General features: G+C 48.3%; 1 protein-coding gene across 1 annotated transcript in view; it reads right to left on the reverse strand.

Moving 5' to 3' along the window:
- Positions 1-11,157: 11,157 nt before the first annotated feature.
- LOC144600523 (mitogen-activated protein kinase kinase kinase kinase 4) overlaps positions 11,158-12,419 on the reverse strand; it is a 267,504-nt gene continuing 266,242 nt past the window's right edge. The window contains exon 31 of the mRNA XM_078412188.1: positions 11,158-12,092. Within this exon, the coding sequence (XP_078268314.1) occupies positions 12,009-12,092 (84 nt within the window). The 3' untranslated portion in view covers positions 11,158-12,008. The remainder of the gene's footprint in view (positions 12,093-12,419) is intronic.

Below are 12,419 nucleotides of genomic sequence, written 5' to 3' on the forward strand. Positions count from 1 at the left end.
GCTATGGTGATGGCCATGTCAGGAGTACACTAGATCCCCTCACCAGTCCCCTGGTCACTGACAGCAGAGTCGCCTTTGCCGCTACGGACCCTAGATGGATTGGCAGTGCGTTTCACCTTCCGGATCTTGGCAACAAGGGACGCTCTACTGGTCCCTCTACCCTCAGCAGGAACGACGCTGCTCTGGGCCTCGGCGTCCTTTTCCAGGTCGTCCAAGAAAGACCTGAGCTGACGCCGGTCGTTCCCCTTCACCCCCATCCCTCCCTTCACCCCCGTCCCGCCCTTCACCCCCTTCCCTCCCTTTCCCCTCCCCTTCCTTCTGAGGATGAGGTTCAGGGAGCTGGTGACCCCTTTTAAGTTCGGCCACCAGAGGGAGGCCAGTTTGGGCCGATGTTGGGCTCCTTCGGTGGCCGCGATGAACTCGCGGATCTCCTCCACTGGAATGAGAGGAGTGGCGTCGGGGGCAGCGAGAACATCCATTGACTCATTGCCCGAGGAGTCCCCTTCCACCCCCCCACTGCAGATGGAGTCACCATTCCCATCCTTGGACACACCTTCTGTGCTTGAGACTCCCGCCCCACTCTGCGCAGCGGTTGCCTCTTCCCCACCCTCTGGTCTCACCTCCACCTCAGTCCCCACCGTGGGGCCAGTGGCAGAGGGGCCTTCCTCGGGTGTACCTGGGCAGTCAAGACCATTGACAGTGGGGTCTATCCCTCCACCAGTTGGGCCCAGAGTGGACTCTGGTGCCCCAGACTCAGGGAGTCCCTCTGGAGCCAGGTCCTACGGGAGAGAAGGGCTGGTTTCCCCTTCCCCCTCCCCGCCTACTATCCCTAACTCCACAGGCGTGTTCTCAACCTCGTCCTGGGTGGGTTGCTCCTGGGCTTCCTCGGGTGCATGAATCGGGATTCCCTCCCCAACAGGAATCTCTCCCTGCTCCATTACACCCGAGTGGTCCCCATCACCACCCTCCCCAGAAACCCCTTCAGAGCATGGAACCGGGGCCTGAACCAGAGGCCAGGAGTCATCCTCCACCACAGCACACCCCGCCCCACTGGAAGATTCCCCTATGTCCCCCTTCTGCTCCTCCCTGGAGAGATTCCTCCTTCTTTTTTTCGAAGGGGAGGAGCTCACAGACTCTGGGGTCACCTGAGCAACCCTAGTCTGCGGCTCCCCCTCCTCCCGCCCAATCCCCTCCGCCCCCGGCTGGATTATGGGGCTTGCGGACTCCCTAACGGGAGGTGACGGGATGGGTGGCAAAGTCTTATCCCCGGGGGGTTTGTTCCCCAGGTGCCTTATCTTCTTCGCCACCTTGCCCCCCTTCTTTTGACCCTCCCCATCCCCAGGGTTCCCTGACTCAACTACAGGGGGAGTGGGAGTGGGGGGGGGAGGGGGTTTAGTGGCACCGGAGGCGGAGGCCTCCGCCCGGGATTTGGGGCAATTCCTCCGAATATGCCCCACTTCCTTGCAGGCGTGGCACCTCGGGCGATCCGATGTCCAGAAGATGGTGAAGTCTCGCCCATCCTGCTGGACACAGAAGCGCCCGTCGACCACTTCCTCCCGGTCCAGCAGCATTGTCAACTGGCGCCGGAGGGAGAGAACGTGCTGCAAGTCCTTCCTGCAGAACCCCATGGGTATTGGGGTGATGTCGGTGAGGATCTTCCCCAGGGTATGAAGGTGGGGAAGGAGGGCCTCGTTCTTGATGCAAGGCGGGACGTTGGATAGGACCACCCGCTGCGCGGTGGACCCCAGGGGCTCGACCTGTAGGAAAAGTCCACCCACTGTGACCCCTTTACATACAGTCGCGTTCACCCCCTCAACTGACTCCAGAAAGAACACGCCCTTCCCAAACATTTTTCCCACATACACAATGCCTACAGGCTTGGCTGCCGCTGCCACAGCAGCCGCGCAGTCCTCCAGGTTCATTTGGGGGGGCATGTAGCACCTGACCCCATGTTCAAAGGGTAGGTTCCTCATTGGGAACCGGGCCCCCAGAGGAGCAGCCGAAGCAGCTGAAGCAGCCGCCTTAGCATAACTCCCCGAAGGCCCCGATCCCCCAGAACGCTGACCCTGCATGGTATCAGGCACTACAGTGAAACAAAACACTGATACACAAAGACAAAGACAATCCAAAAGGCACGGGGCCAAGTCCAAACACACAAACAAGTGTAGAACAGTTCAAGGGAGGGAGGCGAGTGGTGTTGCCTCGAACGTCAATAATGGCGGCTCCCACTAAAAACTGCTGCGTCACAGCCTCTTGGCCCGGGTATCTCAGCTCTCCTGCGTTCCCTGGTGAGCTGCAGACTTTCTCAAGCAATCCCCGCTGGTCTTCGCTGCTCCTGCAGCAACGAAAGGGATTCACCTGCAGTCTGTTATTGTTGGAAGCCTATCTCTGATAGAGAGGAGGCTCCTTCAGCTCCAGGTCTCAAGGCCGCAGAAGAAGGTCGAGGGTGTAGAAAAACTCCCACACCGCACGAAAACCAGACCCGTCCGGTCAGTAGCGACGAGGCAGTAGGGGGGGGGGGGGGGGGTTGTTCTGGACGCAGGTGTAACAGTCCAGACAGGTTTTTCTCCCCCTTTTTTTGCGCCACAGTTTCCTGGCAGGTTGCCAACCTCAGTAGTGGGAGCTGAGCAGTCAGCTGATAACACCGCTCACAGCCCCAAAACACACAGAAACCTTTTAAAAAAGATTTCTGTAGCGTCGCAGCGATACCCAAGGATGTTTAGAGTACCGCTGTACCTCCTCCGAATTCCAAAAAATGTTTAGAAACTCACTCGTTCGAGTGATTGAAACAGAGCTCCGCAGCACCACACCCCACACCTGAGCTTGGTGGGGATGACCGTGTTGAAGGCGGAGCTATAGTCTATGAATAGCATCCTCACGTACGTGCCCTGTCTCTCTAGGTGAGTCAGGACAGTGTGAAGAGCCAGAGAGATGGCGTCCTCTGTGGATCTATTTGCCCTGTATGCAAATTGATGTGGGTCCAGTGAGTCAGGGATGCTGGATTTGATGTGTGAGAGGACCAGCCTCTCAAAGCACTTCATGACTATCGGCGTTAGGGCAACCGGGCGGTAATCGTTCAGGTTGGAGATCTTTGCTTTTTTCGGCACCGGAACTATGATAGCCGACTTCAGGCACTTGGGGAATCAACGGGTCAGGCAACATCTCTGGAGATGTTGAATAGGTGACGTTTGGGTTGGGATCCTTCTTCAGTCTGGGCTATTACGGACAGAGACTCAGATCCACTCCTTAGCTATCATTTACTAATTGAAGTAAACTCTGGCTCACACTAATGCACTCGTTTGAAAATGTTTACTTTGTTTCCCTCTTGTGGTTATTTTACCAAACACCATCCATAAGTTATTTCAACAAACCCCGTACATATCTTATATTGGTGGTCCCTCAGTTCTTGAAAACATTACACATTAAGCCTTAATATTTAAAATATTATTGATATATTTAATATATTTAAAATGTAATATTTTAATATTAAACGTTAATATGAGCTCTTAGGGCTAAAGGAATCAAGGGATATGGGGAAAAAGCAGGAACGGGCTACTGACTGACAGTGATGGCTAAAAGGGCCGAATGGCCTCCTCCTGCACCTATTTTCTATGTTTCTGATATGGCAAAACCAAACAGGATTCACGCATTCATAGAGCTTGTTTACATTTTTTTTTAACCGTTACACGGTTAATTTTAGTTTAGTGATTCAGTGTGGAAACGGACCCTTTGGCCCACCGAGTCCGGGCCGACCAACGATCGCCCCGCACACTGGCTCTATCCTACACACCAGGGACAATTTACAGAAGCTAATCAACCTACAAACCTGCACATCTTTGGAATGTGGGGAACACATTCTCCGGAGCACCCAGAGAAAGCCCGCGTGGTCACAGGGAGAACGTACAAACTCCGTACAGACAGCACCCACAGTCAGTATCGAGCCTGGGTCTCTGGAGCTGTGAGACAGCCACTCTACAGCTGCACCCTTCTCCAACCACCTCCTTAAACAAATCACTTCTGACTTATGCCATTGCCAACTAATTGACTTCAATTCAGTGAGCAAGCGAAAAGCCAGAAGACTCACGGCCTGATAATATTGTCAGCAGGCCCTCTGATCAAATTTACATCCAAATTCATAGTTACACAATAGAGAAAAAATACCTTCTGAAACCATGCAGGAAAATGATAGTCTCATTAGAGATTATCTTTAAGTCATAGCTGATTTGTATTACATATCAATCACGGCTCTCTGTGGCTGATTGAACCATTGTGCCAAGTCGATATCAGAGCTAATATACTTTGCTCTTGTGCAATCATATAAAGATAGGTTTGATGCTGAGTCAAATTTATAATTCAGCAGCAATAAAGCTAATGAAGCCCATCACAGCAGATTATCCCTCACCCGTACACAATGATCAGTGATATTTAAACAAACTGCAACTTCCTTAACATTGCTTCAATGACATTTTCCAATTTACCCAGTGATCCTTAAATTCTGAACATAGCGTAGCAGAATAAAAATACTCAGCTTAGAAATATGAAAGCACCATTGAAGGTGGGTATAGGTTTACAATGAATGGCATTGGATCAGCCATTGCATCGTGAAACTCCTCGTCCCCAGTGTGTATGGAGTTGACGAGAAAGTGGGATAACATAGAACTGGTATAATTGGGTCATCGTTGGTCAGTGTGGATTCGGTGAACCGAAGGGCCTGTTTCCATGCTGTCATTCTCAACTAAAGTTTGATTTCTGTAATTTATCTTCATTGTAAAAAACATTGGTGAAGATAGAGACAAAAAGTGCTGGAGTCACTCAGTGGGTCAGGCAGCATCTCTGGAGAAAAAGGAATAGGTTGTGGCGGCTCCCAAGGGTCGGGCCATTCCGTTATCGAACCCCTCGGCACGGGAACGGACTAGTCTGGGGATGGGCCCAAGCTACAGGGATAAATGGCAGGGGTTTAGGAGCAATCGTTCTCTTGCAGACTCGTCTGCCCAAGAGAACCACAGCAATTAAAACTGTTCCCCAAACACCTGGCTCCTCGGCCTTCATTTCGGGCCTAATCGCTGCACTACAAGGTGACCTTTTGGTTCTCCAGTCTGAAGAAGGATCCCGACCCGATATGTCACCCATTCTTTTTCTCCGGAGATGCTGCCTGACCCGCTGAGTTACTCCAGCATTTTGTGTCTATCTTCGGTATATACCAACATCCTCCCTCCCCCCCCACTCCTCCATCCCTCCCTCCCCTCCCCCTTGAACCCCCCTTAACCCCCCTCCCTCCTCACTCCCGCCCTCCTTCCCTCCCCCTCCCTAAGAGGTAGATTTAAACTTTAAAATGTGAATAACTTTAAAAATATAACACCGATTTCAATAAAACTTCTTCCATTAGCACCAAAGGGACGATGGTGAGTAAGGTGGGCCTAAAATTGTCGCGCTATCGTGTACCGTTTTGGCTGTAGTTCAGGAACAAACAAACAAACAAACGAGAGTCTCAGTATATAGATGTAACTAGAAATGGACAACAAATCCATGGGAATATGGGGTCAGCTAAGTGATTGGTGGGAGGTGTTGGCATGAAAGTGATTGGTGGGAGGTGTTGGCATGAAAGTTAACATTCTCGGTGGGCAAGAGGCACCAATTTGTAAACTTAGGTCGACAAAAATACAGATAAAAATACAGAAACAGTCAACGCAACAATTTTATTGATATTTGTAACAATTTCAATCGCATTTACAACATTCGCTAAGCAGTGCAATTTAATAAAAAAGCTTCTCCATCTACCTATATTTCTCAAGTAAACACAGGCCATAAAAAACCTGGGGGGTTAAAATATAACGGTGAATCCCAGCATGGATACATTTGGAAAAGTTTATATTCAGCCTGAGAGTTTAGTTTAGTTTAGTTTAGAGATAAAGCACGGAAACAGGCCCTTCGGCCCATCGAGTCCGTGCCGACCAGCTATCCCCGCGCATTAGCACTATCCTACACACACTAGGGTCAATTTATAATATTACCAAGCCAATTAGCCCACAAACCTGTACGTCTTTGGAGTGTGGGAGGAAATTGAAACACCCGAAGAAAACCCGTGCAGGTCACGGGGAGAAGGTACAAACTCTGTACAGACAGGGCCTGTAGTCAGGATTGAACCCGTGTCTTTGGCACTGTACGGCAGCAACGCTACCGGTGCGGTTTGAATGTCCTTCTCCCATACAACAACGCTGTGGGTCAGGGGATGGAAGAGGGTGGGGAGAGGGAAATCATGGACGTCGTGGATTGTTCCTCCATTTCTGCCCCTTGAGTGCAATACTCAAGCTGGTTGAGATGCCCAACAGGTCCCTGCAGGTACCCGCTGAAGGCTTCCACTCTTGCTGAAACATGGTTAGTTGATCCTGGCGGTAGAATAGTGGAGTGAGGGAGGAGAAACAAATGGCCTTGTGGCCGTTTGGAACTGGTCAGCTGACTGGTGGGTTCAGGAGAGCTGTCCTTACAGGGAAAGTGATAAGCCCCAGCTAGAGAGAGGAAACAAGAGTCAGAGTAGGTCCGATGCCCATGGACCAAGAGACCATTGGTTAGGCTGGGACTATCAACAGGAGTCAGAGTAGGTCCGATGCCCATGGACCAAGAGACCATTGGTTAGGCTGGGACTATCAACAGGAGTCAGAGTAGGTCCGATGCCCATGGACCAAGAGACCATTGGTTAGGCTGGGACTATCCCAACGTTTAAGAAACAGTTAGACAGGTAACTGGATAGGACCGGTTTGGAGGAATATGGACCAAATGCAGGCAGCTGCTACCTGTTGGGCAGTGTGGGCACGTTGGGCCGAAGGACCTGCTTCCACGCTGTATCACTCTATGACTCTCTAAGTAATAGAAACAGGTGTAGGCCATTCAATCCCTCTGTCTACTCCATTATTAAATGTGGTCTTTTTAATCGCAATACCATTTGCTCTGACTCATCACGTCTCTTTGTTTCCTGCTATATTATCATTCCCCTACCTGCAAGCTAACATTCAGCAAATGCAGTTTTCTCATTCTCACAATTCCAGTGTTTTTTATCCTCCAAAGTCGTTTTTCATCTCCCTTTACTTACATCTCCTCCAGACAGGTCACCTATGCATTATTCACCCTCGCTGATCACACAACTTCACTTGGCCAACCTTGGTCTCCATCTTATCAAGTACATTCCCTTTGGTTTCTCCAACTACCCCTTTTCTCTGCAACGAAACTCGCATGCTTTCTCATCCTCCGTTTCCTGTTTTGCTGACAGGTCATCTGCCTGCAAGGTAATTTCTCTCTCTATAGATGCTGCCTGACCTGGTAAGCAGCATCCTTAGTGTTTAAATCATTCATCTGAATGTGCTTAGTGACCCTTGACACTGATGGTGATTTCCATTAGAGTCATAGAGTCATACAACACGGAAACAGGCCCTTCGGCTCAACTTGCCCATGCGACCAAGATGCCTCATTTACACCTGACCCACCTGCCTTCTTTTGGCCCATATTCCTCTTAAACATTTCCTATGCTCCTACCAATCAAAATCCCTTTTAAATGTTAAGTATCTGCCTCAACTCTGGCAGCTCACGTCAAATACCTACCACCTTCTGTGCAAAAAGGTTGCCCCTCAGTTTCCTATTAAATCTATGTTTTTTGATTCTACTATTCTGGGTAAAAGACTCTGTGCATCTACCCTATCTATTCCCCACATGATCTCACACACCTCCATTAGATCACACCTCAACCTCCAACACTGCAAGGAATAAAGTCCCAGCCTGCCCAACCCCTCCCTGCAGCTCAGACCCTTGGGCCTTGCTAACATCCTCATCGATCTTCTCCGCACACCTTCCAGCTTGACAACATCCTTCCTGCAGCAGGGTGACCAAAACTGAACACTTTACTCCAAATGTGGCCTCACAAACGTCTTGTACTATAGATATAATTCATTTCCCCTTCACCAGTACGATTTGCAGCTGCTGATCTGCACTCCTAACCATGGATTGTTTCAAAGCAATGAATAAGGTACGTCCTTTTATTCCGAGGCTATGGCCACTGATCCTGACCTCTCCCACTAGTGGAAACATCCTCTCCTCAACCAATCTATCCAGGCCTTTCACTATTCAGTAAGTTTCGACAAGGTCTCCCCTCATCCTTCTAAACCCCTGTGAGTACAGGCCTAGTGCTGTCTCACACTCATATGTTAGCCCAACCATTCCTGGGATCATTGTCGTAAACCTCCTCTGGACCCTCTCCAACGCCAACACATCCTTCCTCAGATATGGGGCCCAAAACAGCTCACAATACTCCAAATGCGGTCTGACCAGTGTATTTCTTAAGGTAGCAAGTGCTACCTTTCCCTGCAGTTGTGTAATGCGTGGTCAGTAATTGGAGAGCGCTGTAAATTGTGCATTTTGCAGTTGTTGCAAGGACACTGTTGACTGCTTCAGTCACGGGGCCCCAACTACGCACAACAGTAGTTCCGAGGTCCCAGGTGGGGGTGCTACTGAGTCAATGCATCAGGTTTTCCTTCCGGCACTCCGCAGTGCAAAGCGGGAAACAAACCCCAAGATAAAATGGACCAGATTCGGAGCATTGGACAGGTGAATACAGAACATAGACCAGTGCATCACAAGGACTGGCCCTTCAGCCCACAACGTCCGTGCTGAACACAATCACCAATGAAACTAATCCCCTCTGCTTGCAATTTGTTTATGTGTTCCATATCTTTCCATTCCCTGCATATCCATTTGCCTATTTAACAAGCCTCATATATGACACTATCGTATCTGCCTCCACCACCAACACTGGATGCACATTCCCACGACTCTCATGGTAAAAAACGTGCCCTCTACATCTTCTTTAAAGTTTGCCCCTCTCACCTTAAACCTATGCTCCCCAATCTTTGACATTTTAGACAATAGACAATAGGTGCAGGAGTAGGCCATTCGGCCCTTCGAGCCACCACCACCATTCAATGTGATCATGGCTGATCATTCACAATCAGTACCCCGTTCCTGCCTTCTCCCCATACCCCCTGACTCCGCTATCCTTAAGAGCTCTATCTAGCTCTCTCTTGAAAGCATCCAGAGAATTGGCCTCCACTGCCTTCTGAGGCAGAGAATTCCACAGATTTACAACTCTCTGACTGAAAAAGTTTTTCCTCATCTCCATTCTAAATGGCCTACCCATTATTCTTAAACTGTGGTCCCTGGTTCTGGACTCCCCCAACATTGGGAACATGTTTCCTGCCTCTAACGTGTCCAACCCCTTAATAATCTTATATGTTTCAATAAGATCCCCTCTCATCCTTCTAAATTCCAGTGTATACAAGCCTACTGGAAATCGGGAGATCGTGTATAAATCAGCATCTGCACTTCTTTTCTACACATCGTATCTGCCTGCACATAATCCATATTCCTCCATTCCCTGCATAACCATTTTCCTATCCAAAAGTCTCTTTCAAGCCATTGGGTCAAAATAGATACCATTTTAGATGACAAAGTCCCGCATGTTATGAAGCAAAGATTATCTTTGCAGACTCATCTGATTTTCTTACTCCTTGTATTTCACACCCTTTCATTGCTTTACCTTTTTAAGCTGCTTTTTCCTCGTCTCAGGTTCATTCATCTTCTCATCCCGTTTCCCTCATTTACCTCCTGCCTTCTCCCTCCCCCTTTTGGCTGCTTCATTTCTTCTCCTTCATTTTCCTCTTCACTTTCTTCACTCCTTCCTTTCACTGCCTCTGCCAGCAGGTCCCTTTGTCACTCAATGTTCCACTTTCCTTCTTCCTCATTCTCTCTCTCTCTCGCTGATCACTGCTCACTCCTTTCTACATTTTCTCATCCTCTCGTGTTGCCCGCTGCTGCTTTGCTCATTTTCGTCTCTCTCGTTCAACTCTTCCTGCTTTCTGCTCTTTCTCCCAAGGACTCAAAATAAACCAATCCACTGATTTTAGATTTGTAGCTAAGTGTGGAGGGAAAAAGATTCAAGTCCCTTGTGACTTGCTAATCAGGTTAGGCGTCTACTGAACAGTGGCAGTGTTTATGATGGGATGGGAGGCAAGGGAAATAGCAGACAGAAAGATACTGACTTTAACCTAAATCTTATTTCAAAATGTTAATGAATTGGCATATATTTTCAGCAACTCCCTTGTTGAAAACCAGTGTCTAATGGCTTTAGTTTAATATAGAGATACAGCATGGAAACAGGCCCTTCGGCCCACCGAGTCCACACCAACCAACAATCATCCGTACACTAGTTCAATCTTAAACACTAGGGACAATTTACAGAAACTAATTAACCTACAAAACCCGCACGTCATTGCAATGTGGCAGGAAACCGGAGCACCAGGACAAAACCCACGCAGTCACAGGGAGAACACACAAACTCCGCGCAGGCAGCACCCGTTGTCACAATCGAACCCTGGGTCTCTGGCGCTGTAAGGCAGCAACTCTACCTCTGCGCCACAGTGTCGCCCTGTTTCTGATACACACAAGAGGTCTTGTTCTTTTTCTTTTACAAAAAGAAACATTGGAAAAAGATTTTTTGGGGGAGATTTTTTGTTAATTTCAACAACCAAATTAAAGGAAATTATCATGTAAAATTATCATGGACCTTTGTCCCAGCGTGGAAATGTCCACACTAGAGGGCATTACTACAAGGTGAGAGGGGGGAAATGTCCACACTAGAGGGCATTACTACAAGGTGAGAGGGGGGAAATGTCCACACTAGAGGGCATTACTACAAGGTGAGAGGGGGGAAAGTTTAATGGAGATGTGCAGGGCGGGCAAGTTTTTTTTCACAGAGAGTGGTTGGGGTCTGGAATGCACTGCCAGGGGTGGGGGTGGAGGCAGATACGATAGTGGTGTTTAAAAGGCTTTCAGATAGGCACACAAAAGTGCAGGGAATAGTTTGTAGGGAGTGGATGAGAAAGTGGGATGATAGAGGACTACGATGAACGGGTGACCAGTGATCGGCGTGGACTCTGCGGGCCGAATGGCTTGTTTCCAAGGTGTGCCTATTAATCAATCAATCAATCAACTCTGATTGAAGGTATCACAAAAAGCTGGAGTAACTCAGCGGGACAGGCAGCATGTCAGGAGAGAAGGAATGGGTGACGTTTCAGGTCGAGACCCAAGAAGGGTCTCGACCCGAAACGTTACCAATTCCTTCTCTCCTGAAATGCTGCCTGACCCGCTGAGTTACTCTAGCTGTTTGTGATACCTTCGATTTGTACCAGCATCTGCAGTTATATTCCTAATGAACTCTGATTAATCAATTAACCATCCTTCTCAAAAGATCTTCTAAACTCAGGCAAAGAATATCGCTCCTTTGAATTCAATGGAATTGAAATGTTTGAATCGGTCTTTTTTTGCGTAGGAAAGGTTTAGAGGGATAGGTTCCAATTGTGAGCAACTGGAACCATCTTAGACGGGGCACCTTGGTCGGCATGGACGAGTTGGGCTGAATGGTCTGTTTCCATCTCTCGGACTCTATTGGAAATGGCAGAAAGCCACTTTGAAAAGGTGCACTGCCGAATAATTATTTTCACATGAAATACAGTACATGAATTCTCTTAACATTGTCACTGACAACATAAATCCCATTTATACTGAATATACAAAATACTGGGGTAAACTGGTGACTCACTTGCTGGTGAATCACTAAATTGCAAAGACGAGATTGTGCAAAAATGTTTGTGCACATGTATATCCACTCACAACTGACACACCGAGCTATCTCTTGTTCAACATCACAATAATATATTGGTTGCTACAGCACACCTGACCATTACCAATAACATGGATACGATCTATATACATAAATATAAATCAGCAGAATTACAGAAGCCAGTTTCCACCACTGTCGCATAGATGGCAGCCTCTTGTTCCACGTTGTGTCATTAGTTGTAATGGGTGCCGGCAATAATTACTTGAAAGCAGGTGTGGTGTGAGTACGTAGTAATGACCACTTCAGTGCAATCCGACACTGAATCCAGGTCCAGGTCCCCTGGAGGCTACCAGTTCAAGTGTGAGTTCTGGCCAAGTGTCATAAAATAAATCTGGCTGCTTCCACCAGATGGGGCCGAGGCAAAGAACACCTAAAAGAGGAGCAAAAGGGGAGAGCATTAATGATCGGGAAGGAAGCCAGCCAGTTTAATAGAGATCACAAATAACCATCATTAAAGCGCCAAAGCATTCATTGACCCAAGGTCACCATCAGCTCAACCAGCCGCTCGCCCTTATTACATTTTATATTCATAGGTTCATAGGTTCTAGGAGCAGAATTACGACATTCGGCCCATCAAGTCTACTCCGCCATTTAATCATAGCTGATCTATCTATCCCTATCAACCCCATTCTCCTGTCTACTCCCCATAACCGCCGAAACCTTTCCTAATCAAGAATCTGTTAAGAGCATCAGAGAT

This window comes from Rhinoraja longicauda, chromosome 15 (assembly GCF_053455715.1).
Source record: "Rhinoraja longicauda isolate Sanriku21f chromosome 15, sRhiLon1.1, whole genome shotgun sequence".
NCBI lineage: Eukaryota > Metazoa > Chordata > Chondrichthyes > Rajiformes > Arhynchobatidae > Rhinoraja > Rhinoraja longicauda.